Source organism: Penicillium rubens (assembly GCF_028828025.1).
Source record: "Penicillium rubens strain IBT 27055 chromosome Unknown utg000002l_segment0_segment0, whole genome shotgun sequence".
Lineage (NCBI taxonomy): Eukaryota > Fungi > Ascomycota > Eurotiomycetes > Eurotiales > Aspergillaceae > Penicillium > Penicillium rubens.
In genome coordinates this window covers 8230788-8258375 of record NW_026890600.1, presented here as the reverse complement: position 1 = coordinate 8258375, position 27588 = coordinate 8230788, and the positions used below count along the sequence as shown (strand labels likewise).

At 49.8% G+C, this 27588-nt stretch overlaps 9 protein-coding genes across 9 annotated transcripts; 4 read left to right on the top strand and 5 right to left on the bottom strand.

Moving 5' to 3' along the window:
- Positions 1-507: 507 nt before the first annotated feature.
- Positions 508-2455, top strand: N7525_005561 (putative MFS transporter; the record flags this gene model as incomplete). Its single annotated transcript, XM_002564653.2, has 2 exons — positions 508-1700; positions 1768-2455. 2 exons carry the CDS (start codon positions 508-510, stop codon positions 2453-2455), a joined length of 1881 nt encoding a protein of 626 aa, XP_002564699.2.
- A 422-nt stretch (positions 2456-2877) lies between these two features.
- Positions 2878-4489, bottom strand: N7525_005560 (NADH-quinone oxidoreductase subunit NuoF; the record flags this gene model as incomplete). The annotated part of the gene is made up of 3 exons (XM_002564654.1): positions 2878-4035; positions 4102-4173; positions 4232-4489. The coding sequence occupies 3 exons, from the start codon at positions 4487-4489 to the stop codon at positions 2878-2880; spliced, it is 1488 nt and encodes a 495-aa protein (XP_002564700.1).
- Positions 4490-4898: 409 nt separating this feature from the next.
- N7525_005559 (SET domain protein) lies at positions 4899-7171 on the bottom strand (the record flags this gene model as incomplete). Its single annotated transcript, XM_002564655.1, has 4 exons — positions 4899-6112; positions 6190-6449; positions 6523-7071; positions 7155-7171. 4 exons carry the CDS (start codon positions 7169-7171, stop codon positions 4899-4901), a joined length of 2040 nt encoding a protein of 679 aa, XP_002564701.1.
- A 566-nt stretch (positions 7172-7737) lies between these two features.
- On the bottom strand, positions 7738-11660 carry N7525_005558 (SAPS family protein; the record flags this gene model as incomplete). Its single annotated transcript, XM_002564656.2, has 3 exons — positions 7738-8412; positions 8906-9580; positions 9633-11660. The coding sequence occupies 3 exons, from the start codon at positions 11658-11660 to the stop codon at positions 7738-7740; spliced, it is 3378 nt and encodes a 1125-aa protein (XP_002564702.2).
- A 3701-nt stretch (positions 11661-15361) lies between these two features.
- N7525_005557 (uncharacterized protein) lies at positions 15362-16378 on the top strand (the record flags this gene model as incomplete). Its single annotated transcript, XM_002564657.1, has 1 exon — positions 15362-16378. The coding sequence occupies one exon, from the start codon at positions 15362-15364 to the stop codon at positions 16376-16378; it is 1017 nt and encodes a 338-aa protein (XP_002564703.1).
- A 1997-nt stretch (positions 16379-18375) lies between these two features.
- Positions 18376-19032, top strand: N7525_005556 (putative SNF7 family protein (Cta1); the record flags this gene model as incomplete). Its single annotated transcript, XM_061213439.1, has 1 exon — positions 18376-19032. One exon carries the CDS (start codon positions 18376-18378, stop codon positions 19030-19032), a length of 657 nt encoding a protein of 218 aa, XP_061070460.1.
- A 276-nt stretch (positions 19033-19308) lies between these two features.
- Positions 19309-21159, bottom strand: N7525_005555 (NRAMP family metal ion transporter; the record flags this gene model as incomplete). Its single annotated transcript, XM_002564659.1, has 3 exons — positions 19309-20125; positions 20189-20460; positions 20518-21159. 3 exons carry the CDS (start codon positions 21157-21159, stop codon positions 19309-19311), a joined length of 1731 nt encoding a protein of 576 aa, XP_002564705.1.
- A 1245-nt stretch (positions 21160-22404) lies between these two features.
- Positions 22405-25100, top strand: N7525_005554 (uncharacterized protein; the record flags this gene model as incomplete). The annotated part of the gene is made up of 3 exons (XM_002564660.1): positions 22405-23451; positions 23509-24083; positions 24134-25100. 3 exons carry the CDS (start codon positions 22405-22407, stop codon positions 25098-25100), a joined length of 2589 nt encoding a protein of 862 aa, XP_002564706.1.
- A 543-nt stretch (positions 25101-25643) lies between these two features.
- Positions 25644-26504, bottom strand: N7525_005553 (uncharacterized protein; the record flags this gene model as incomplete). Its single annotated transcript, XM_002564661.1, has 4 exons — positions 25644-25751; positions 25816-25877; positions 25993-26299; positions 26397-26504. The coding sequence occupies 4 exons, from the start codon at positions 26502-26504 to the stop codon at positions 25644-25646; spliced, it is 585 nt and encodes a 194-aa protein (XP_002564707.1).
- Positions 26505-27588: the final 1084 nt, after the last annotated feature.

Here is a 27588-nt window from a genome sequence, read left to right as displayed (position 1 = left end):
TTGAATTTCTTATTGGGTAATGCACCTGGGGCTAAGTGTGTGTCAATTAGCACGTCCGTCAATGTTATAGATTGTCCTTGGACGCCGTACTCACTTCCGTCTCACTTGAAATCTGCGAACCGCATATGGGCTGGGCCTTTAGGGCTTGTCTCATGGAGCAAAAAGACTGTTGGAATTGACTCTGCACGTCAGGCTCGACGATTTTCACAGCTTCCTTCTGATTATCGCGTGGTCTTTGTGTAGGCTCAATAGCCTGTTGGTTCCAGATATGAGATACCATCGATCCTAAACCCAGGCTTGTGTAGAGCACTGGATTGTATGTGGTATCTCCTTACAGAGGAGAAGTGTGTTGTGCGAAGTCGAAGTGTCCGGGGTTGTACAATTTAGGGAAGGTGCCATTTCGGAAAGAGCTATGCTTTGGTCCTTTGCTACTTTGCTGCTTCTCTCCTCTGCTTCTCTCCTCTCTCCATCTGCTATTTATCTTATCCTTGCTATACCTTATTCATCATGGAGCTGCAACCGCTTGATGGAACTCGTGAGGGAAACACCGTAACAGTACCTGGTCCCTTCGAGGGCACCCCGGCGGATACCAATCTAAGCAGAGTCGACAGTGGATATGGCGTTGGCTCCACTGAAATTCCCACTCCAGCATCGGCCACAGAGGCATCCCACAGCGATGCCAACAAGGTTCATAATCAGCTCGAAGCTACTGCTGAGGGTGCCTCAGGTGTGCTAACTACCGAGCCACATGTCTCAACCACAGAAACAACACCGGATGATTCACCGGACGATTCCCAGCCATCGTTTTCAGCATTCAGCAAATACGAAAAGTTATTCATCGTGGTAATGGTGACTCTTGCTTCGTTCTTCTCCCCTCTTTCCGGTCAAATCTACTACCCCGTCATGCCAACATTGGTACGGAACTACCATCTCACCCCCGAGCTGATCAACCTCACAGTCACAACATACATGATCTTCCAAGGCCTGGCTCCCAGCTTCATGGGCACATTCGCCGACACCGGCGGCAGACGTCCAGCGTATATCATTGCGTTTGCAGTATACACCGCTGCCAACATCGGCCTGGCTTTGCAGAACAGTTTCGCGGCATTGCTTATCCTCCGCTGTCTCCAGAGCGCAGGGAGCAGCGGTACCGTGGCATTTGGGTACGGCGTTATAGCGGACATTGCGACAACCGCAGAACGTGGGAAGTATATCGGCCCCATGGCGGCAGGTGTCATGGTTGCGCCCGCGCTGGGCCCTGTTATCGGTGGTCTCTTGGCCAAATTCCTCGGCTGGCGCAGTGTTTTTTGGTTCCTGGTCATTGTCAGTGGAGGGTACTTGGTGTTCTATGTGCTTGCTATGCCAGAGACGGCGCGCAAGATTGTTGGCAACGGTCATTCAGTGCCAAACGAGTGGTGGCGCAGATCGGTCATCCAATGGTGGTCGAAGAGGCAGGCACAGTCTGACGAGGAAGGGCAAACTGGTGCAGAAGGATCCCAACAACAGTCCTCGCATAATAAGCGACTTAGATTCCCGAATCCTCTCAAGTCTTTTGTCATTCTGCTGGAGTGGGATGCCTTGATCATCATCTCATACGTCGGGATCGTGATGTTCGCGAATATCGCTCTGTTGACAAGCACTCCCAGTCTCTTCGGACCCCTGTACGGATTCAACGAGCTCCAGATTGGTCTCTGTTTCCTGTAAGTTTATATCTCGCCCTCTTTATCTTTTTAACCCAAGGGTTCATTGACTAACAAAAACTCCCAGACCCCTCGGAGTAAGCTCTTGCCTCGGTGCAGTTCTATATGGGAAAGTCATTGACTACAACTACAAGCGAACAGCCCAGAGGCTCGGGTTCCCGGTAGACCGGAAGAAAGGAGACAACTTGCGCAGTTTTCCAATCGAGCGCACTCGCCTGCAAACAGTATTCCCAACAATGGCCGTTGGCGTAGCAGCATTCATCCCATATGGCTGGGTCCTGCAGCAAAAAGTACATTTAGCTGCACCGCTGATGCTGCAGTTCATCATAGGCTTTTGCTTCGTTGCATCCCTGAACTGCCTGAACACTCTTCTGGTCGACTTATTCCCAGATAGACCTGCCACGGCTGCGTCGGCATGCAACCTTGTTCGCTGCTGTCTTGGTGCTGTTGGGGCTGCTGTCATTAGCCAGATGTTGAGTGGCATGGGCTGGGGATGGTGCTTTGTTTTTCTGGGGTTGGTCATGGCCGTTGGGATGGGATTGCTCTGGATTGAGAATGTGTATGGGATGGGCTGGAGAGAGAAGAGGTTCCTCCAGATCGAACGGAAGAAGGCCGAGAAGGAGGCTAGAGCCGCTGAGATTCGGGTCCAGGGGAAGGCTGATAGGAGAAAACAGAAGGATACTAATGTTCGGGAATTGGCTGCTGGTGCTGATGCTAGTGTCACTGAAGGAACTGATACTCGCTCAACCCAGTGAAGAAAGGGATCATCGCCCTGCTATTTTTAGGGCGGTAGACTTTGTTGTTACTGCATTCCATCGCTTATTATTATGAGGATATTATTAGTCGCGTGACGGAAATGGAAAAAATGGGAATATGCTACATAGCACGAATGAAGACATCAAATGCATCAAATTTGCTACCGACTGTACAATAAAGGGAAACCTGGGCGCGATAGATGAACACGAGGGGATCGAGCAGAGTAAAGAAAAGAGAAACACCACTCTCCCTGGCCGGACCAGACAGCAAGAAACAAGAAAAGACATTACCGGCCAGGGAGAGGGAGATATAAGAGAGGTCTAGATGTAAGAATCATCCCCGACCCATTCCTGCTTCTTTTTGAGGGGACAACAAATGGAGAAAAAGGGTTGTAATGGAAAAGGAAAGGTGGGAAGTGCGTTTACATGCCAGGGGAGATCAGCTTGCCCTCAGCACGGCTGTTGGGGTGCCAGCCACCGGCGAAGGGGGCAGCGCCAAGCTCCTTCTCGTACTGGCGGATACGGGCCTCCAGCTCGGGACGGAAGTGGCGGATCAGACCCTGGATGGGCCAGGCGAAGGCCTCACCCAGAGCGCAGATAGTGTGGCCCTCGACCTGCTTGGTGAGCTCCTGGAGCATGTCGATTTCGCGCTCGCGGGCGTTGCCGGTCTCGAGACGCTGCATCATCTGCATAGTCCATTTGCTGCCCTCACGGCAGGGAGTGCACTGGCCGCAAGACTCGTGCTTGTAGAAGGTGGACAGGCGGGAGATGGCGCGGACGATATCTGTAGACTTGTCCATGACGATGACGGCAGCGGTACCCAGACCGGTCTGGGAGTCCTTGAGGGCGTCGAAGTCCATCAGCTGGTTGTCGGCCACGGTCTTGGGGATGACGGGGGTCGAGGAGCCACCGGGAATAACGGCGAGCAGGTTGTCCCAACCACCGCGGACACCTCCACAGTGCTTCTCGATCAGCTCGCGCAGCGAGATGGACATCTCCTCCTCTACTGTGACGGGGTTGTTGACGTGACCGGAGATACAGAAAAGCTTGGTACCGGCGTTACGCTCACGACCGAAGGAAGAGAACCAGCTGGCACCACGGCGCATGATGGTCGGTGTCACAGCAACGGTCTCGACGTTGGTGACTGTGCTGGGGCAACCGAACAGACCGACGGCGGCGGGGAAGGGAGGCTTGAGGCGGGGCTTGCCGGCCTTACCCTCAATGGACTCAATGAGCGAGGTCTCCTCACCACAAATGTAGGCGCCCATTCCACGGTGAATGTACACGTCGAAGTCGTATCCGGAACCGCAGGCGTTCTTGCCGATCAGGCCAGCCTCGTAGGCCTCGTTGATAGCCCGCTGGAGGACAGTAGCTTCGTGGTAGAACTCACCACGGATGTAGATGTAGGCAGCGTTGGCGTTCATAGCACGACCCACCACCAAGCAACCCTCGATCAGCTTCTGGGGGTCCTTGCGCATGATCTCTCGGTCCTTGCAAGTACCGGGCTCACCCTCGTCTGCGTTGACAACCAGATAACGGGGGCGAGGGTCCTTGTCCCAATCCTTGAAGTTCATGAAAGACTGTTGAGTAGCGGGTCAGCCCGGTTATCCCAAAACACTCGCGTTCGTCCGAAGTAGGCCACTTACGTATTTCAATCCTGAGGGGAATCCAGCACCACCACGACCACGGAGGCCGGATGCCTTGATTTCCGAGATGAGCTGCTCAAGGCATTAGCAATTGGTAATTCCCTAGCCCGTCAATTGTGCGACTACCCACCCAATCATCGCCCTTCGAAATAATATCCTTGGTCCGGTACCAGTCACCGTATTTCATTGATGACTTCAAATCAGCTCCGTGGTGTCCGTAAAGGTTGGTGAAGATCCGATCTTGGTCCTTAAGTCCGCCATAGTGCTTCACGGGAGGCGCCTCCGACACAGATGCGAAGGAGCGGGCGGCCGCCCCCTGGGCGCGGAGGGAGCGGGTCGAGAGGTGGGAGAGGGAGGAGGTGGAGGGAGCCGCCGCTCTGGATATCATGATGACGGCGGGGGTGACAATGCGTAGTGAGGGTCAAAGGGTCGTGGAGAAGGAGGGAAGGGAGTCGTGGAGCTCACGGCAATTCCTGCGCTTGCTGAATGATCCGCCTTTGGGCTCGATATGATTGGGTGGTGGCCTTGCACGTGACTAAGTTGCTGAGTCAGTAATCCAGATTTGGTCATGACGACCTCAAGTATGCTATATCACGTGACTAGTATACAGCTCCTTTCCCTAACATGGATTCGAATCTTTCTAGGGCAAATACGGATGGTTTTCTCTCTTACCCTCTTTTTCTCATGTTATTTTCATCATCAAGTCAATAGGGCTAAGATGACGAACGGACACGAAGCAAGCAGCCTAAAAACAGTGCACATCTCTTTCATTTCTATGTCTACTGTTTCCTCTTCATTTACACTTGTGGTACATAGAGACATGCCTGCTTTAGCATAGACATAGATCCCTCCATCTTGAGTATCTCAAATGGCTCGAGAGGGATCATCACCATTTCTGAGCCTGCCACTGTCCATGCCCATTGAAGCCACTGTGAGTCCAACCAACCACTACCCTCTGTGAGCCAATTAACTCCATCGCCGGATGCAAATGAGCTTGGATTTTCGGCCATAGCATATGCTTGGAATTGACGAAGAGTTTCGCTGGGTTCATCCATGCCAATCTCAATAGACCTGGAAGTGTCAGAAGGCAGAGAGTATTGCTCAAGCAGGAAAGTAAACCATCGGTTGAGACGCGACGACAATCTTGAACGTGCCTCAGGCGAATTATATGTGGCAACCAGTAAGCAAACAACCATTGCAAACAGAGTTTGTGGATCGGTGGATATACTCGGGACGGCCTGGCTCGCCTCTCCGAGGGCGTGCTGGAAGCATCTCTGAGCTGGCTCCTGCATTTCAGCCGGCAGAAGGCTGAAAAGCTCGCCTAATCTGAACAGCTCACCATTTTTACTGATGAGTGATGGACGCTCCAGGATACGCACTCGGATCCGGGACATGATCTCGTCTGAGAGAAGCCCGGCCGGGACGCGTGCCATTAGTTCATGTAAGAGGACCTTGGTATCCTCCCAACTCTCACCGCGCTTGTGTTCTCTGCCGCGTGTGATGGTCCAAGTAGCGATAACCAAGGCAGCTTGATCTAATGCTATCTGTCCATTGCGGTAGATCTGGGAGTGGGTCTGGTTCAGGGTAGTTGGTTGCAAAGGCAGATGCTCCGCACTGGCTTTCAGGTTTGTGGCATGAGCCATTAGCTCAAAGCTGATCTGAGCAAGGGCGGCATAGATGCTATGGCTGTTTCCATATCCCGGGGCAATGCGAATACAGCCCTCCGTGATCTCGAGCATTTTGCGCTCGCGTCTGTTTGATTCCATGACCGTCAATGCGTCGAACAATGCCGGTGAGAAGATCGAGTTCTCCATCCTTGTTTCGGGAGCCAATAGTGGGTAAAAAGGATTGAAGATGTAATAGTGGTCCTCGGTGTTCTTGGCAACCTGAGGGAACAGTTCTAGCTGGCGAGCCTTCGCTTCGCCGAGCGGGCTGTCCGGCTTCACACCCAGAAGAACAATGCGATAATCGGTTGGGTTGCCGGCAATGCAAAATCCGTAGTTTATCAACACTATGTTTAAGTCAGTTTCTGGGGATCCAGACATTCAAAAAGCTTGAATATCGCGGCATGGCAAACGGGAAACGTACATTGTTCATTATTACGAGGGCCGTAATTGTTGGAAATTTCTTGGCCTGCGGAGTGATCTTCAAGTACAAGGAGGCCAATATCTTCATCGCCCGCTCGCCACTCGACCTTTGCCATTGGTCGATGGTTGGGAAGGTCAATGAGCGGAAGCAGGGCCGAGACTCCATCCTCTGGAAGATCATCAGGCTGGACAGCCCCAGATAGAACCTTTGCCGAGAATGCTCGGGAGGTAATGATAGTTGAAGCCCAGAGATACAGCTCCCTGCATACGAATCAGCATAATGTTTCTCCGGGCTGAATAACAGTGACAGTTAATAGCCGTATCCCATACTCACCACGTATACTGTTCACAGTCGGGGAATCCAATTTCATCCAGCTTAAGATATCCCAAATCATACTTCTGCTCCCATACCTTAATCCTCTCGACGGCAGCCTCAGGAATGCCAGTACCCTGAATCCAATCTACATCCTCCTCACCAAAGAACAACGGGGTGGTCAACTGACCCGGCTGAGGCAGGGTACGAAGATACGGATACCAGAATCCCTCAGATCCCCGTAGATACTGGCCCATGAGGAAGAAGGCAAAAGTCTCCTCCGGCCCAACCTCGTCGATCCATGTCCGCGGGAGGTCAACACCGTGTTTAGCAAATGAGCCCCGCGGAGACTCATAGCCAATGGAATTGAACCAAGACATTGACACTTTGATTGGAGTGTTGATCACCCGGGTCTCTTTCGGGATGGATTCTGGCCAGTCTTCTTTCACCTGCAAGTGCACGCCGCGCGAGGCGTCTTGTGCAATGCGCACGCTCTTGTCGACCGTGCCGCCATGCTGGGTGAACCAGTTTACTAGCTCTGTGTGGGCTTTTAGCCTTGGATCAACTTCTCTGTTTTGCCCGTGTTAGATATGTTTCATATTCTTGGTTTGCAAATAACTCTTGAGAATGACGTAGCTCGAGGCCGCACTTACTCTGAAGAAGCTGCCATTCTTGAAGCGAGTAGATTCTATTTGATCTTTATTCTTTTTTTTTTCGCACAGGTAGGACTGTTTGCCACTGACGCTGCTATCCAAGAATGAACTGTGGATGTATCGGTCAAGGTCCTGAGGAAAGAATTGATGCGGGATGGTGGGGGCCCGCTTTTTTCTTCGAGCTTCAATATTTCACACCTCTAAGAACGATCATGAAATAATACACCCAGTCCAGAGGTCTGGTCTACCAGGATTTGCTACTAATTGCTCAAACTAAACCAATGCGCTTCTCCAGACTTCAACTATCGTACACAGGCGAATGCCTCAAAAGCCACGGACTCGTAAGCCGATCCCAGCCAGGTAGCATGCGAATACATGCAAGGAGACAAATTAAACATCAGATCAGAAAAGCTCTCCATGCATAACTTGAGGATCATAAATGCAAAACCCCATGGCTACTCCATCGATGGAAGGTGTATATACAAACCCCATGCCACGACGACGACTCGCCTAGAAACCCCCACCGTTTCTCCAGGCAGAATGTACCGTCATGGCCACGCAATCAAATGCAAAGAGTCTAAGTTTAGTTCGATGTCGAGGACTTGCGGCCAGGAACCACGATTTCCACCAACCCGTCATCCTCGCCATCACTGCTGTCGTTTTGCTCGTCGTCATAATGGGAGCTCACGGCTCGGGATCGGCGGAAGTTGCTGTATCGGGCAGGACCCGAAAGGTTGGAGTAACCAAGAGATTCATTTATGATAGCCTCGTCTTCTTCATCGTCGGAGTCCATCATGTCGATGCCACTCGGTCCGACCATCTCGCCCATCTCATCGTCGTCATCATCCTCGACTTCGAGGGGCACACGAACCTGGCGCCTCACGGACTCTGCGTGGCCATCACCTTCATCTTCGGATGAGTTGGTCGACAGCGAGTCTGGAGGGCTGAATCCCGATTCTGGGAAGGTAGGTGAATGTTTGGCATTGGCTGAACCGAAGTCACTGTTAGGGAACGCAGAACTGCCACCCTCGGCATCATCATCGACCCCTGCAATTACGAATGGGTTGCTCGGCCAGTCTGACTCTCGGTCCTCACTTCCTCCGGCCCCTCTGCCATCCGCGTCGCCCTCTGATGGTTGTTGCTTTTGGGCGGCGAGACGCGCGGCTAATTGACGGCGTGCTCGGGATGGACCGAGGCTCAATGGAGCAGGTGGTGGGGGTAATATGGGAATAGGTTGACTGGCTGAGCTTGTCAACACCTATTAGAAAGCCGTGTTAGCAAAGACACAATACATCTGACAGCCCACGGCCTGTGAAAAGGGGGAGAAGGGATAAGTGCATAAGAAACCCAGTGCAGAACAAGTGGCATAGCATAGGGGAGGTTCTCTGGGCTGGAAGTTGCAAGGCGACGGCGATGAACATCAGCCAACAGGCATAATACCAGTTTTGGTCAGTCCACAGAGATTACATAATAGAGGAAGGGGGCAGTGGATGTAAAACACAAGGGCAGACAAAAGATTTCAAATATGCGCAGGAAGTGGGTGGCTCCATTGAACAAGCGCTAGCGATCCAGCAACTCTACCTAGGAGTATGGCTCGTTGCGTCTCGCTATAGCTTTTGATACATGGAAGGGTATTAAGATAAAAATATGGGAAAAGAAATGGAGAAGAAAGTGGGGGAAAGATAATGGGGGATGCACGGAGTCGGTTAAGAATTGTGCACCATAATGTCAATAGGGAAGAGGCCACCCACATTGTCAGTGTCGCCTTGATCGGCATTGCCAGAGTCTCTGTCGTCCTGATCCTCCATTTCTTCGTCCTCGTCATCGCTTGAGCTGGCAAAGCCACTCAGAAGGGAGGTGCCACCTCCACCATACGCTCCACCAGAAACACTTCCTTGGCCGAGGTCGAAGCTCTGGAAGGTTGAACCGCCGATTCCCCCATTCAACCCTGCGTCCGCCAGAGCATTGGAGTTAGAAAAGCCTTGGCCGGAGGTGGTGTTGTTAAGGCTAGTCTGGCGAGACCCAACTGACATATCAGGACGAACACCGCCGAGAATGGCATTGTCCCGCTCACGAGTCTCTGACAAAGTCTGTTCTACGTACTCAATCCAATCAGGATTCAACACGCTCTCCATAACTGACCGTGAAAGCAACTCTGGCGGATGACGCTCGCTGAACTTGACAACTTCCTCCGCAACAAGAGTAAGATGCCCCATATATCCGAGGCGGATTTGCTTGGTCCGCTGGGTCTCATCGCTGCGCTTTTGTCCTTCAACAATCGCGGTAGTGATCTGGCCGGTGTCAAATACATTGACTGCGAGTGCCCGATTGTAGCCACGCTCCATGGGCCCATTAAAGACTTGTTGAATCACATCGTACACAACATTGTGAAGGAAGTTATTCCATGGGAAACGGAAGAAGAAGCCCTATCAATGGTTAGCGTAGGTGTTCAGCGTTTTTCAAAAAAGAAATACAAACCAGGATCGTTGGGACCACTTTGTTCTCCACGAATTGAATCTTCAAGTAATCACCGACCACGGGTCGCCCATCAGTATCGAGTTGGATGTATTGTTCGGCCGAATCCTCATCGCCTCCATCATTCAAAATGCTGGTTTCCTCAGCCTGTGCAGTAACACTAGATGCTTCTTCCGATTGATCGGCAGGGGCGGGGTTTGACTCCGATGCTTGGTCCTTTGAGAAGAGAGGAGCTGGAACAACTTGAGAGAGAGAAGACACGGGTTCCTGGCTGTCCTTTCCTGGATCTTCCTGCTCGCCTTGTGGCTGTTCCTTTTCAAGATTCATGCCGCCAATTTGGTCAGGGAGACCGATAGTAGGCGACGATGGGTCAATGGGTGCAACAGAACTTCCAGATGGATCTGTGGTTTCTTCAGAAGATGCTGGCTCTGTTGCCGTAATTTCCGGTGGGGGTATTTCGTTGGCCGTCTCTGTTGACTGCGAGTTCGCAGTAGTTGTTGTGTCGGCACCAACTTTTGCGCCCACTATATCACCAGATGCACCAACATCCTCAAACCCTTCTTCTTCGCCCACGCGTGGCACTTCTGTGGTCTTGATATCCTCTGGCGATCCAGAACCGAAGGCTGAATCGTTTGCGAAATCGGCCGTGGTATCATTACAATCGATTCCGGAATGTTCGTCTTGGTGCGAATTGAAACCCCCTTCACGGATCAACCGCTCACGCTCCTCGTCTCTCTGCTTAACGTACTCATCACTGCCTGTTTCATTCAGAAGGCCCATATTACTGCAATGAAGAAGCTCTGCCATCAATTCACACGTCTTGAATCGGTCAAAACCGAGCGGCTCAATTTGCCCACCCCATGCGGAGTTCAAATTTCCTCGCTCAACAGTCTTGAGCTTATTTCCATCATGAATAGTGTGTTGGGAACTTTGAATGAGAGCCATGAACTGGGGAATATGTCTGGCAAAGAGACGCAGCAACGTTCCAAGATAGATCGGGTCGTAAGTGCTGAGCATTGTATCGGGTCCACCAAGGGACTCCGGATCATAGTCGGAATTGTTCTTGCGAATTACCTCGATGACAATACCCACACCCACGGTCAGAGGATTACCGCCCTTGAGCATAGCATCGATGAGCTGCTGTACGCACTGGTTCGAGACAAGCTGACGCGTCAGGCTGTTAGGGCCAATGCATGACTGATCATTCGGGCTTGCGTTTGCAGATATAGTTATGATCGCTTTCAGGAAGTCACCTGCCGAGGTTTGAACGGATGCTGGGCGATCGGGCGACAAGAAAGACAGGAGATTGGGTATCAAATCCTGGGATTTGAGCCAGTCGACTGTACCCTGGCCACCCTCTGCCTTCTCAAGGCTGATAATCTTCAGGAGAAGATCCATGACCATCGGGTTATCAACATGCTGCAACAATGCCGGGACAATTCCATCGAGGGTCTTGAGGAACTCCAGCATCTCTTCGGTCTTTTTATCAAGCAAAGTCTCGTTTACTTTCGTGAAGTAGCTTGCCTGCAATGAATCAAGTGGTGGTGGTCGTCGCAGGAAGCCCCAGAAGTCTCGCAAGTATGAAGGGTTGGCCATCATAGATTCGAGAATGGACCAGGTCTCTGATGAGAGAACCTCGCAAGCGATGTAGGCATGCTTCAGACGATTCTTCTCAACTTTGTCCAAGTCTTCCGGGTCAAGAATATCCTTCAGCGGATCCCCTTCCTTCTCCTCGTCTGTGTTCGCCTGCTCCGCGGAAGCGGTAGCATCCTTGTCCTTCTCCGAAGCGTCTTTCGCGTTATCTTCATCGTTCTCTTCGCCATCATTCACCAAGCTCGGTGCAGTGACATAGTCCATAAGCCGTTTCAAGACATGATCCTCGCGCAGGTATTCAATGAGTTTCGTATTAAGCTGTTTCAATTCTTGAATGATTTCAGGCTCGTCTAGGAGTTCTTCAAGAGTGACATCGGGTTTGTCGAGCAGGGTATCGATGGTAGAGATATTCGCATATCCCCCGAAGCGCCAAAACATGATGGAGTATATAGCCGAGGGAAATGATTCATAAAATGGATTCGTTTCGTTCGTCTCCGAGATGTCGTAACGGAGCAGTCTATGGTACAAGGGCTGGTCGAAAGATCGGGCAGGAGGTTGCGCAACAGGCCGATACACCGGCAAGCCAAGCGTGGTGTCCACACACTGAGATCAGGTCGCGCAGGTCGAGTGGGGTACGCTGGACCGTCACGGCCGATAAATGACAGGAGCTAGAGAAGTAATCGATTGAAAATTGAAGCGATCTAGCGCTGTATGAAAAGAGAATATATTAGCAATCACGTCCACACACTTACATCACCAGCAGTCCCGATGATGTGTACCCGTGAAGCAGGCCGCCTTCACCGGGTAACAGACGGAGTTGGAGGATCTAGTCAGGGGGCTTTGTAGGATCAGAAGACCAGGCCCTTGATAGAGCGTACCTTCAATCTCGAGGGAATGACGAAGAAAGAGGGAAATCTGAACCTCCCTGTGGGTTTTGAGAGGGGAAGATGAAGAAATGGGGAGTGGAGTTGGAGAGTCAAAATGAGCAGACTCGAGGCGCACACACACAGAGAACAGGAATGGTGACTCAACGCCTGTCCATCAAGGAAGCAGTTGAAGAGAGAAGAGAGAAAGGTTCCGCTTCGGAGGAAGCTGTGCTGATCGATTACCGATCCCTGATGGCCACGAGCCCTGTAGAAGCAGGGGCGGAAACACGTATGTAATCACCGCGGGGATAAAAGCCTCCAGATAAGAATGAACTACAAGACCCTTAAATATATGGGACTTTGAGAAGAATTACATGCTTATTATGTTCTTATTTTGTTTAATCTTAGTTATTTATTTTGTTGCTTTTAAATTTTCATCTCATCTCATCATGGGGTCAGCTGCATTGAAAGGACGGTGGGTACTAGGTACGATCGTTCCCCGCCAGATTTGTGTGCTACATGAAGTATCGAATACTTTCAGTGTCCTGTCCCACGTCGTAGCCCAAGTTAACCGCCACGGGGAATACAAGGATCTAGATTCCAGCGGATAGGACATTATTTGACGATTTCGCTTCACGACTTTCGCGAAATTCCATAGCAAACACCTCCTCACTAAGGTGAAACTGGGCTAAAACTTGGTATAAAAATCATGAGAACTGAAACTTTGAATGTACTTGAAGATCACGTGGATATTGTGGCCTCAGGCGTCACATATTGCTAGTACTCGTAGGTGGTTCTGGTCTCCTTCGCAGAATCATTTATATTGTTTCGAAGAACCGCTGCACAAGTCGTGTGCATGGACAGGTGAGCGGGAAAAAGTGACATAGCTAAAACAACCCGCCCTTCAACGCCTATAAACGCATACATAATGATCCATATCGACATTCTTGTACGGAGTAGGAGTAGGCTGCGGCGATGTCCGTTCATGCGCACATTTATGTGTGCAACAAAATTCAGATATCAATTGGTCTTGTTCAGTCATTACCTGGGAAAATAATCCATCTGCAATTAGTCCAGGAAGCCAATCAAGCGATGCTTCGCTAAGTCCATATAGAAAGGCTCATACCAAAGGCTCTAGCTACCGATGTAGGCCAACGATTGGAGAATGGTTGCCACATTGGAGCAATCTATTGAGATGAGCATACGATACACTCTAGCTCACATAAAGGGCCAGCTTGATATGGTAACGTGGCAATAGTGATCAATATTCCAGCATTTCTCGTTTTCTTATATATGGCGTTTGAAAGCCACTTAGCTAAATATATATTCTGGCAGTGACTAAAGTAAGAGGAAGACTAGCAGATCGCTTCACAGACATTTTGCGTGCGGGTCTAATTGCAGTTTTTAGTTGGCTCTCCATATGTGGTAGATATCATACTTCATTGAATATTATCGTTTCCATTGGGTTGATAGAATCGCGAGGACCACTTCGACATTGTAGAAAAGGCTTTACATAGAGAACTTGGTGAATTATCCCCACAAGATGGGTACACTATTACTCCCCTTATATTTTCCCTTATTGCACAGACGTCCTTGCCCTCTAGTTTTAATGCTGGCATTTTACCTTACGCCAAGCAGAACTTTGTGGACAGGAGGAATGTTATAAACTGTTATACCTAGGTAGCTCCAATTTATCACCTTAACGAGACTGTATGAAATTGAATTGATCACAAGATGCAATAGGGTCTTTTTTAGCAAAAGTACATCCTTCATTTTTCCTCTGTGAAGCTTCCACCGTACACGTACACCTCGTTAGCAAAGTGAGATTCAGCCCCTAGAGGGAGTCACTTTCCCACTTCCACTGAAAGTACGAGAGAAAGGCAAGCACAGAAGAAAACGTATTCTCACAGCGAACATACTCTTATCAACATCGACTAAGTTGCGTTGCAACCTTCCATCGAGATGTTTCCACCCCTCGAGTCTGCTATACAGAGTCTACCTTGCGCTGCGATGCCCACTAACTTTTGTTATATTAACAAACAGCAACAGTAATGTTGCCAAAAACGCCACGCAGGATTCCAGTGTCTCCATCACACGGGCACGGCGCCACCCGCGTAGCGGCCGCATTGTATTGTTGTTGTAGTCGATCCTTTTGTCGGTGGTCACTTCTTCCTTCACCGGACGACTGATTGTGCTAAAGCACCGGGCTTTTGATTGACAACGCACCAGCTTCTGCCTATCTCAAATTGCGACTGATATCACCTTGCAGTAATAAATGCATGGTCGTCACGCAACTACTGAGGCTGGCCTATCAGCTTAGGTAATTTTGATTGGTTTTATTGATGGGTAGGTTTATAGATGACCAGCCTTTGTTTCAGATTTCGTTCATACCATCGTATCTTCCTGCAGATCTGCAGATCGGTCTTCGGGTAACCTTTGATGTTGGTGCAATGCTAGAGATGACCTACTCTTCCAAGATTACAAATGCCACATGGGGCTATACCGAAGGGGTTAAAGCTAAAACTGATTAAACTCAATATAACTTCTTAAACCGATAGCACTGTGGGTTGCGTTAAATTAAGATTTAAGACATCTACCAAAAGGACGCGTACATCGAATATAAAATCTTACTCGCCAGTCCACTATGGGCACTGAACTACGCTTATATAACCAACCCCTATTAGCACTTTATGATGAATCCTGTTAACAAATTATAATGAAGGGAGTGGTATTAGAAGCCACGCAGTAAAGATATGTTCGCCGATTGTCGTTGTATAAAACATGAATTTAGCTTTTAACCGTGCCGTGCCTAAACCCGAAGAGGCAACTCAGGCAAGCCCCGGGGCCCCGCCTTGGTTGGGCCTATATAGGTAATAATCCCCCGGTCAGCCTCAATTGTACCTATCTAAGTAATAATTCTCCGAACAAACTCCATTAGAGGTGGGCCAACATCGAGTGTACAAGACAGAATAGGTTCGTCTGCTTGAAACGTAAGGGTGGGGTGGGTTCAAAGACATCACGAACGATATTACTTTTTAAAGGATGTTCTGTGGATAAGATTAATCAAGAACCCGGCACATGTCGTAATGGGTCAAAGTACCGTTTCATCTTGATTCCAAGGGTCCATGGGTCGAGTACAAACGAAGTAGAAAGATCAGCGACATGGTAAACTTATAAGAGAGGAACATGCCTCGTGTAGCATTCTCTACACTCAACTGTCATTCATCCACTCTTTCTTTCTTTCTTCCTTCTTTCTAGCTCTTGTGCTCCATCATGTTCACCAAACTTTCGCTCTTTTCTCTTTTTGCCTCGACGCTGGCCGCCGGGTTGTCCTACGACAACATTGACAAGGCCGCCACTCCCCGAGCCAAGGAGCTTCTCAAGTATGTCCAGTCTCAGTACGGCTCGCACTATCTCTCTGGTCAGCAGGAACTGTCCAGCCTGGAATGGGTGAAGGAGAATGTTGGCTCCACTCCGGCCATCCTGGGCACCGACCTCATGTATTACTCGCCCTCTGCCGTTGCCCACGGAGGCAAGAGTCAGACTGTTGAGCAAGCCATCCAATTTGACAAGGAAGGCGGTATCAATGCTCTTGTCTGGCACTGGTACGCCCCCAACTGTTTGCTCGAGACCGAAAAACAGCCGTGGTACAAGGGTTTCTACACCGAGGGAACCTGTTTCAATCTGGCCAATGCGCTTGGCTACCGCGGAAACTCGACAGGCCACCGCGGCAACGGAACGGACTACCGTCTATTGATCCGCGATATCGATGCTATCGCGGCTCAGCTGAAGCGTTTGGCTGATGCAGACGTTCCGGTTCTCTTCCGCCCTCTTCACGAGCCCGAGGGTGGATGGTTCTGGTGGGGAGCTCAAGGCCCTGCTCCCTTCAAGAAGCTCTGGAACATCCTCTACGACCGCATCACCCGCGTGCACAACATCCACAACATTGTCTGGGTCTGCAACACTGCCGAGTCCAAGTGGTATCCTGGAAACGACAAGTGCGATATTGCCACCGTTGACCACTATGCCGACGCCGGTGACCATGGTGTCCTCGCGGATAAGTTCCACGCTCTGCAAAATGTCACCAAGGGTGAAAGAGTTCTTGCGCTGGCCGAGGTTGGTACCATCCCCGATGCTGAGCTCCAGGCCAAGGAAAACATTCCCTGGGCCTTCTGGATGGCCTGGAACGACGAGTTCATCAAGGATGGGAAGCACAACTCCCAGCAATTCCTGAAAGAGACCTTCAACAACGAGCGCGTCGTTACCATCGAGGATAAGAAGAAGAACTGAAGCGGGCTTGCGCCTTAGCCAGGGAACTATAGATCTATGATCTGTGGCCATGTTTTGCTAAGCTGTATGATTAGCCGGATGTGGTTTGGGGTTCTTCTCACTTGTATTGTGCAAGGATACTACTGAGTAGTTTTCTTGTATGTCCATTCCTTTACTGTGTTTACACATTTTACTTTCTATTGCGATGCCTCATGGGAGAGATTACGTGTGGCAGGCTTCATACCTTACATATTCTAGTTAGAGAGATAGTTTCTTTATTTTTAAACCTCTCATCTCTCTATGTTTTTGCCTGCTTCCTCTCCTGGGAGCTAACTTGGTAGATTTCATGTCCCTCCTCCTTCTAGTCATAGTGAATGTAGAAAGACGCTCGTGGTTTTCATTCTCATATAGCCTTGGCCTTTCTTCTTTTAGCATCTATCCATGTATCTCGCATTGACAGCATATCCCGACGTCTTTCACCACGAGCCTACCCACAGGTTATGCACCCTCCATAGCTCGCTTTTCGTTATCTGTACCATCCCCATTCTTATTTCCCTGCATATTTTTGTCCTCTAGTACCTACCTTTTTATTGACTTGTATCAATTTATATCGAGCCCACATCCATTGAGGGCCTTTGTCTTTCTTTCCATCTTCATTATGCAGGAAGGCTGGGCGGCCAACTATAGATGGTTAGAGCCAAATATGAAGACCAAGGAAATAATTCGAAACTATATTTTGTATGGCTGCCATATACATGTAATGAGAAACGGTGTGCGTACCTACACTATGAACTAGACGTGAAGTAGGAGATAGGGAAGCATCGGCCCGCTGTGGAGAGCGGAGCAACCCTAAAGCTTCCAAAAATTCACATGATAAAAGGCACCGCCCTGTGTGGATGAATGGATGGGCGGGCACTTGGCCTAGCGGTTGTCATTGGCGGCATTTGGCGCATTGCCCCTTGGATCTCCGTCCATCCTCAGCTTGAGTGCCGTTTGATCTCAAGTTGCCGGATCGATGACTTTTTTATTTATTTTACTTTGAGAATCTTCCAATAACAACAATGATTACAAAATACGTACAACATGAGCACCACAAGCTTAAGAAGCAGCCCACTAGTTTTGAACAATACCCTTGTTAAGTCTAGTTTGTGCTTCCAGGCCTAGGTCCGGTTGGAAGCAGCCCTAGTGGTGTCCCTCCAGTGAGTATCGTGCCATCCTTACTTTTCCGACAACTGATCAAGAATATATTTTCGGGGTCTTGCAATGTCAGTAGGGGTTGGTATTATGAACCAGCAATTGTCCATGTACCAGTGGCAATTCGAGCGCAATGTTGCCTCTGTATCCTTCGCTCACTTCTGGCACCATTGTGCACTGTAGGCTTCTAGCGAACTTAACCAGAAAGATGGCCAAACTTGACAAGCTGCAAATCACCTGGGCAGATTCTAGGCACCTCAAAATGACACCAGTCCAGGTGATGCCTCACGTGGGCACCCCAGGTCCACGAGTCCTCGAGCTGTTGTACCAGGGCGTCTCGGCATCTCGGGACCTCGGGAAGTCCCGAGGTCACCTGGGCACCTGGGCACCTGGGCAGATCAGTAAGCTTACATAACAAAGCGTCGTCCACGCTCAGCTTTACTCGGGGAGGCAAAAGCGGCAAGACCGAAGGATCAAAACGGAAAGGGACAGCCAAGAAGTGGCCGGAAATCCGGTACCTACGTACATACACGCATGCACTTGTGTATATAAGAAACAATCAAGGCTCGTCTTTTATTCTATATTTTGCCAGCTTTTACCGGAAGTGTTCTGTCCCAGCTATTGGTAAATTACCATTTCGGCCCACCGATCGCAGGTTTATTGAGCACTGGCCACGCCTGGTCTGGAATAGCTCCCAAGTCCGCTGCCTATTTGCCCTCACCTTCACCTTTCAATAATAACCCTTACCCAAACCACCATCATGAATCGACTATTCGGCACAAAGAGTACAGGCCCCAAGCCGACTCTTGAAGGTGCTATTAACAATGTACGATGCCCGCACAAGCCTGATCCAAGGCGCCCCCGCCCCTCAAGATACCCCACTAACCAAACAACAGGTCGACACCCGAGTTTCCAGCATAGATGTGAAGCTAGCAGCGCTCAACTCCGAACTCTCCACATATCAAACTAAGATGGCGAAGATGCGCGATGGGCCGGGCAAGAATGCGCTCCGACAGAAAGCGCTCAAGGTCCTTCAGCGACGAAAACAATACGAGGCGCAGCGAGACCAGCTCTCCCAACAATCGTGGAACATGGAGCAGGCGGGCATGATGCAGGATAATTTGAAGAATGTGATGACGACGGTGGACGCGATGAAGACCACTACCAAGGAGCTCAAGAAGCAGTATGGCAAGGTCGACGTGGATAAGATCGAGCAGATGCAGGATGAGATGGCGGATCTGATGGAGGTCGGGAATGAGATCCAAGAGAGTATCTCTCGGGCCTATGATGTCCCTGAGGATGTTGATGAGGCCGAGTTGGATGCGGAGCTTGAGGCGCTGGGCGAGGAATCAATGTTTGAGAGTAGCATGGGCGAGAGTGCTATGCCGAGCTTCTTACAGGATGAGGTGGCTCCCCCGCAGTTTATTGATGAGCCGCCGGAGGAGCATAAGGTCAAGGAGGCTGCAGGCGGACTTGGATAAGTCTAATGTTAAAGCGTGCTTTTGTTTAGCGGCAACTATGTGTTCTTCTATGTCAAGGCGCAGGCAGTGGAGTTGATTGGGTTTTTATTTTAACTTGCAATAAGCTACGCTCATATCATTGAAGCTCTCATTTCATCTTTCATCCTGCTCATATTGTAGCGATTAGCATCTATTATAACCTCCGTAGATCTGATTTCGTATATGCAATCAGGGACGTGCTTCGCCATTCCTCTCGTCCCAGATGTGTGTGTTATGGAAAGGATCACCATCTAGAGATTAAGATGCTTTGCCCATTCCCACCAGCACCAGCAGGGCGACATTCATCACAACGATGATAATCCACACAAGGACCGCAACCACAGAAGTGAGTAAGTTATTCCGCATCGGAACTGTCACCACATGAACTTCACCTTCTTGTCCGGAAGCTTCTTCGGTCCGAACTGTCATATAGCGATTGAGACAAGTGAACCAGATAAGTGGCGCTGAGACAAATGGCAGAATAACGCTCAAAGCAACCTGACTTGCAGTCAAAGTCCTGTCAATGCCCTCCTTGCCAACAGCCGCAGCAATGATGATACTGGGAATGATACTGATCGAGCGCGTGATGAGTCTTCGAAGCCATGGTCGAATGCTCCAGTTCAGCATCCCCTCGCTCACCATTTGGCCTGCAATTGTGCAGACGATTCCAGCGGAGATACCAGACAGTAACAGGGCAAGAGCGAATACTAAGCCGGCGGCAGGTGCGATCGACTTGGAGAGCAAACTGTGAATTCCAAATAGGTCGGCTTTGCCTCCGCCAGGAACATCATAGAGAGCAGCACCCGCCACAATTAGGATTGCACTGTTCACAAACAGGGCGAAGGTGAAAAGTGACAGCGACAACTCGATGATGGAGTACTTCATGCAGCCGCGGATTGCATAAATCGATGGGCGATATTTTACTTCGCCTTCAGCATTCCCTAGGGGTACAGAGGTCTCCACGTAACCACAGTTGACGTCGAATTCCTTGAGGCGGGATTGAACCACGCCGCTACCAAGAAATAGGGAGTGTGGCATAACGGTGGCACCGAGGATTCCACAGCTTTGGTAAAGACTGAAGATGCGTTAATAGCTGAATATTTTGCGAAGGTGACCAAACTGTAGATTAGAGACCTACCCTTCCGATTGAACGATGGCTGAAGATGGCAGATAACCGCGGAAGACTTCACCAACTGACTGGTCCTTTATGAGAGAGAGCTGAATGCAAAAGCACACAACCACACCCAACACCAAAGCCATGACAAAGAACTCGAACAGCCGAAGCCCCCACATCTTCCCATTGGGTCGGTAGAAAATGAGAATGAAGAGAACATCTACCAATGTGATAGCACAACCAGCTACCAAGGGGATATTCAACAGTAAGTTCAACGCGATCGCTGATCCAACCACCTTTCAAATTTGTCAGTATTTCAGTAAGAGATCTCTACACCGAAATGCGACACTCACCTCTGCAATATCAGTTGCGATAATGGCCGCTTCAGCCATGATATAGAGAAGAATCACTAGCCATCTCGGAAGATGCTCTCGGCAGTTTTCAGCCAGATTCAGACCAGTCACAGAGCCCAACTTGATGCATAGAGACTGCAGAAGAATGGCAAATAAGTTGGAAAGGAGAACAATAAACAACAAGGCGTACTTGAAATCTGCACCCGCTGCGACATCGGTAGCGTAATTTCCGGGGTCGATATAGGCAACCGCGATAAGGAAACCAGGGCCGATGAAACGGCTGAACTTGGCCAAAGTTCGAGCGCAATGCAGAGAATAAGACGTCAAACTAGTATAAAAAGGGTGGCGAGGTGATCCGCTGCTCCTTGGGGGTGTATCACCTCCCGAGTCCGCAGCGATCACTTCGCCACTTGGCACCTTTTCCTTTCCGGGGTCGCGATCTTGCTGACTGTTTGGTCTGACATCGATGGATAACGGATCATCTCCCGCTGCATTGGCAGAATTGGCATGTCTGCGATGAACTCTGGAATTGGCAAGGCCATTGAAATCATTCCTTGTAGTGATGTCGGGGCTGAAGGGTGGTGGGCTTTGATTCCAGCTCGGGTTTTCGAGTGTGTCGTCAGTCCGCGAGGGGCAATTCATGGCTGCAGGCTTGGCTCGGATGTAGGCTTGGCTGTGCTTGGCTCTGGATGTCAACGAGTTCACCTTCGAATTAAGCCTTGAGTTCTTGAGAGGTAAATATTCAGGTACCTTTGGATCCTGTAAGAGTCCGAAATTGCCCGATGTTCGTTATTCCCTCTAGAACCCGCGTATAAACCGGACTTGTCTCACATTATCCTTGACCCTTCCCCGCTTGTTATCATCCATGGATTTTACATTCTTACTCCATACATCTTTTTTTTTTATGTCTGGATCTGAGGCCTAATTGATTGCCTTGGATCTTCTAGATATCACAAAAGGATCGAATTTCACTCGGACAGTCAACGGTCAGATACTTATATGCACGATCTGCATAAAACATGATCAGAAGATCTTGAGTGGCATGTAATACGATGTATTTATTTTCAATTGGGCCTGCCGGCATCGGCACAGGTGAGTTAGCTCGATAATAACAAAGATGACAATTGCAAATTATATCCTATAAAATATTCCAAATGTAGATATTGCTTTTTCATATCATCTTATATTTTAAAGTAGATGTATCGTCAATCAAGGATCTATCCAATATGTATATACAACCAGTCGGATTCAGGAATGATAGGAATAACAAGGAATAACAATAACAATAACATAACAATCAAACAAACAAAAAAACCATGCAAGGACTATATGCATGCTTAAAAATAACAAAATGAATGGACAATAATATGCAATATGACATGTCTGGCTCTCATAGGCACTTTCACTAAGTACCCAAGGCTAATCACCAATAGACCCCCCAAGTTCACCGCCAAGTCCACTCCGTTGCCCCTCGCAACCTCTTTACCCGCACGTTGTTTACTCCTCCACCTTCAATCCAGCCAACCCCAAGGATCGTCTCATACGCTAAGTCGAGGCAAGTGGATCAACATCTTGATCCTCGATGACGGTTGCTGTTGGCAGCAAGAAGCCGTTGATTCTTCAAATTCCCCAGCTTGCCCAGCTTGCCCATCTTGGTCTTTTCTTTTCCTTCCAACCCGATCTTCTTCCCCGCTTTTTTGTTCTTTGTTGAAATTGAAGGGATATAGTACTTGACTATCACCCTTGTTGTTTGTGACCGCGTTGTTGTTCTATTCTGCGTTTGTCTGCACAGATCCCGTGAGTTCGAACTGCAACTACCCGTTCCCCTCCACCATCTACTTCACCTGCTAACAAGATGTACTTAGTTGCTGGTCAAAGAGGATAGCGATGGCTGCGAGTACCTCTGGTCCCCAAATCTTTGACGATGCGAACCGATCCCCTACCAAACAGTCCATGTTCCGGGCCATAATGTCATCCAAAACCCATAAACGAAATCAATCCGCCGACGACGCCTCGGCCCCGCGGCCTATGCAGAGAAGCCGGCCAACTGAGAACATCCCTTTCCCATTCAGCGAGGAGCCTGACTCCATCGCCGGCTACCGCCCGCTCAGTGAGATTGTCCCCAATCGTGATGCGGGTGACCAAGGGATGGCGCCGAAGATGGGCAGCAAGGAAAACAAAGGTGCCCTGCATAAGAAGACCAAGAGTGCCGTCTCATTGAAGTCTCTGAAAAATTATATGGAGCGAAAGGATAGTAGGTCGGAGGAGACACCCGAGCAAAGTGAGGATCTGTCGCCCAAAAAGGCCAAATCATCCAACAGTCTCTCGGCCATCCTCAAAAGGTCCCAGCGGGGAAGAAAGGATGGCTCAAAGCAGAGCCGGGATAAGGAAAACCGCAGCCCGACTGACCTTATCGATCATATGCCATCCCCAGTTTCATCCCCAGTCTGGTCGCAGGGCTCGGCTTCGGTTCATAAAGAGCCTACTGGTCGATCGAGGCCAAACTCCACCGCCGACATGAGGCGAACTGTGGCGGACGAAGTCTCTCTCTATACACCCAAGGGCTACGGGCCAAGCCAGCAACGCAACTTCTATGACTACCACCAACCCTCCCTTGGCAAATCGAATGACCCCAAGCCTCGCCCCAAGTCAGACATCATGGCAGGAAACCGCAAAGTGAAGGATATTCTCGGGCTACAGCGCGCATCTTCGGGAGAGAGCGACCCTGTTGGGCGATCTGGCAGTGCTTCTTCTAAGAGCAGAGGGCCACCGAGTCCACGAAAAACATCCCCACCTACCATGGCAAAGGAAGAGCCCAAGCGACTTTCCCGTGTACAGGCTGCTATCTCTGCATTCAATGCAAAGGAGCGAGACGCTGAAGTTCATCAGCATCTCAACTCCAAGGATCTAGAAAGCGAGTTCGAGAAGCTGCTGGTTTGTTGACCATACATCGTACAAACAATTTGAATGGCAAGGCTAACCTCTCTCAAGGATGCGAGGAATATTCCTCATAATATGAGAGACAAGATGCGCTCACTTGACACTAATATCAAGGCTGATTTTATCCAGAAAGATCGGACGGAGAACATCACTCCTCTCAGCGGGGGAACCGGTGATAGTCGTCGAGGACGCGGCAAAGAATCCAAGGAAGACACCCAACCTCAGGATCGCAAAGGATCTCGATCTCGATCTAGGAGCCGCGGATTTACCTTCAAGGGCCCCTCGTCACCTGGCAAGAAGTTGCGGCGGGATAGTGAAGCATCAAGCCGTCGGCCAAGGTCTGTGGACCTTTCCCAGCCTGTTGGTGTCTACACCACCCTCTCAGCCAATGTTTCAACGGCATCACTTGCTGATGCGGCCGCTGTCGATACGGCAGCGGATCCTTCCGACTTTGTGCATTACCTGAGAGAGATCCAAAAACCTGAGATGGTTGAGGTGGGGAAGATGCACAAACTACGTCTTCTCCTACGTAACGAAACTGTCCAATGGGTCAATGACTTTATCACTGAAGGAGGAATGGATGAGATTGTGCAGCTTCTCTACCGTATTATGAAGATGACCTGGCGGTATGTATCCTGTCTTCTCCATCCAGACCAGTAACTAACCCGTCCTACAGCGAGGACCATGAGGACACCCTTTTGCACGAGGCATTGCTCTGTCTGAAGGCTCTTTGCACTACATCTGCTGCCCTGGCACACCTTACTGCTATTGAGCATGAGCTTTTCCCCGCTCTGCTGCATATGCTCTTTGACGAGGAAAAGAAGGGCCCCAGTGAATTCACCACTCGAGGGATTGTTGCAAACCTGCTATTCACGCAGCTCTCCACTGCTCCTGCTGGTGCAGAGGCATCCAAGCGCGCCAGACAGATCCTTTCTTATCTGAAGGATCCCGCGCCACCAGTGGACAATCAGCCGCTGGCCTTCATTGCCAATATCTACCAATCACGACCCTATAGAGTGTGGTGTAAGGAGATCACCAACGTCACTAAGGAGGTCTTCTGGATTTTCCTTCATCACCTGAATGTGATTCCCCTCCCCAAGTCGGAGGACCTTTTCGGCGAAAAGGTACCAGTAGACACTCGTCCCTACAACGAGCGTCACTTCCCAGTACCCCGCCCTCCGGTTCCGGCCGCCCCATACGTTGGAGGTGTTGAATGGGATGCGACCAACTACCTTGCGGCACATCTCGATCTCGTAAACGGCCTGATTGCCATGCTGCCCACCCCTGATGAGCGAAACCAACTTCGTGATGAGCTCCGTGCCTCTGGTTTTGAGAAAGTCATGGGTGGTAGTCTGCGTACTTGCAAGGAGAAGTTCTATTCTTCTGTGCATGATTGCCTGCGAACCTGGGTCGCAGCAGCAGCCGATGATGGCTGGCCTTATACCTTTGTGCGCGAAGGCCCACCCCGAGCAGGCGAACCCGGCTCGCCCACCAAATCCCCTAAGAAGTCCGCGCCAGGTAGTCCTAGAAAAGGCCTGGTCGACGAGCGGCCGCCTAGGCTAGAGCTTGCTCTAGACTTCTCGGACAACCGTCCAGCTGCTGGTCCGACTACCCCGTCGAGCGACCTGCGCAGCTGGCTTTAAGAACCGGGTGCGCAACCCCCCGGTTCGATCTAACGAATTTCCCATTCCTCTCTTGTCTTTATTTCCTATCTTTCTTTTGGGTTTCACATTATCATGACTCGGCGTTAGGGCTGATCCTCAGCCCCACCCCAACGTATTTTGTTGGAATGTTTTGTTTACTTTGGAGTTTATTGGTGGCCTGTTATCTCTGACAGGCGTTGGCATTCTTGGTGTTATTGGCATGTTGATTGCATTTCATTGTCCAAGAGAAGTCCTGCGGACATGATGTAACGAAGCCAAATATTGGCACAGGCGACGGAGCAGAAAGCGAGAAAGAGACTGTTGATATTCCCTGTCTCTTTCTCCTTCACTCCATGGTACAGCGACGCCTGTTCTTCCGACGGGATTTCTTCATGACAAATGACCTATGAACAGATATGAGAATTGAATGAATCGACAGTTGTTTTAGTGAATTTTGAGATTTTCTGGTAGGCTGCAGATGCAAGTAGGGAATCTAGGTGAATATTGTACAAAATATTGATATCAGACATAAATATGACTCGACTACGAGCTCTCCTCAGGCGCCGCATTGTCCTTCTGAACCCTTCCCGGTCCAGGAGGCGGTGCGCTGGAGAACATGGCCCGAACACCAGCAAAGAATTTCTCCCGAATCTATTAGTTGAAATCATGTTAGCCAAGATATCAACAAGCATAATCCCCAAGAGAGAGCACTTACCACATGGAACACCGTATCCTCCGTCTCCCACTCCATAAACAACACAGAGTAGACAATAACAACTATACATAAAAAGTCAGCATCCATCCTCAAACTCCATGCACATCATCCACCACAAGTCTATACACAATCCGTCCCCAACACCAACGCAACCCCTCAATCTGAACAAAAACTCACATCCAATAATAACCCACTGTCCCAGCGTAACAGCCTTCGTAAACTTCGGCCGCGCATATTTCAGCGCCGCACGCCGACGGTACTTGCGCTCAAGTCGGAACTGGTGTTTCGGTGACAACTTCGACATATCCGGTGGCCATTGCCGCTTTGGCTGGTAAGGGCTGTAATACACATCTTCGAAGGAGGGCGGTGGGGAGGAGTCGGGTTTGTTTGCGGAGAGACGGAATGGCGAGGGGTCTTTTGTTGGTGGTGATGCTTTGAAGGCTGTGAACGGGGTTGTGGTGAAGAGGCGGGACGTGCTGGGGTTCTGTTGGTGCAGTTTTATTGTTAGTTTTTGCTGGGTTTTTGGCTTGGATGTCTCCCGAAACGTTTGGATTCTGCTTTGCTTGGTTGGGTGTGCGTACAAGGTGCCATGGTGGACGGGTGAGTTGTAGCTTGCAGGATGAGGCGCTTGATGGTGTGCTGGGTGATGCGCGCGCTGATGAGGCGGCGGTTAGGGCGCGTCGGATCATGGGTGTGTGTCTGCTTCGTTTGGTTGTTTGGTTGTTGGAGGATGATGTATGTGGTATATTGGCTGGTGGTTCTGCTCAGGTGGGAGGGAATATGGATGAAGACCGGATGCTTTCCTTGTTTGGTAGGTGGTCTTGCTTACAATTTCTAAATCTGCAAATTATTTCAATAATTCCTCTGATAGCTCAGCTGGAAGAGCGCAAGACTGTAATTGATCTGTTCAGAGAACTTGTTATCTTGAGGTCCCTGGTTCGATCCCGGGTCAGAGGATTTTTTTCATTTTTGGCTATTCATTGACACTAACTAGAGTACAATAGTTAACAGTTTTATATTTTTACTACCGCAGATATATAACTTGAAGAGTAACGGATTGGACATGGATTTTTGCGTATATGTGGTTGGTATAGCTCTTGAGTCGTGGAGAACATATAGGTCGCCACACCCCGTGCAAAATATATACATCAACGCGGACGACCGGCGTTCTCCAAAGCTTTCGACAACCAATCTGACCAATGTCCAGTCCATTCTGTACCCCCCAGTGGATCGGAACCCGGGGCACAGCTCGAATTATTTTGCTTCTCCCCCCGAACCCGGAAGGCATGAAACTGCGTAAACTCGCATGTCAGAGATACTACCTAGGTACCTACATGTGTTATACCGTCCACAGAGCCAAAACAAGACAGGGAATAGGGATAGGTATCGACTCACTAGAGCCCAATGTTAAAGACATGATAGCGGATATACCACTACATGTCAATTTGATTTTAGATTTAATGGGGACTGGCGTCCCACCAGACACGGCCCCATATCCGAGGTTTCAAACTCGCAGAGGCCTGCTTCTAAGGTAGACCAATGCCATTAGATACCGGCGAAGGGCATGGCCCATTCCCCTGAAGAAAAGTTGTTACTTTGCTGGAGTAAGGGCGAGGCATGGAATGCCGTGGCAAAGCCTTGGGGAATATATACTTTGCCACCCGAGTTCCTATGAGTTCACCACGGTACGTGAACTGTCGCTGCATTGGCCATAGACCCCCGATGAGACAGGCAGCCATCGAATCTCCATGTTTTTATTTCAAACTCAACAAG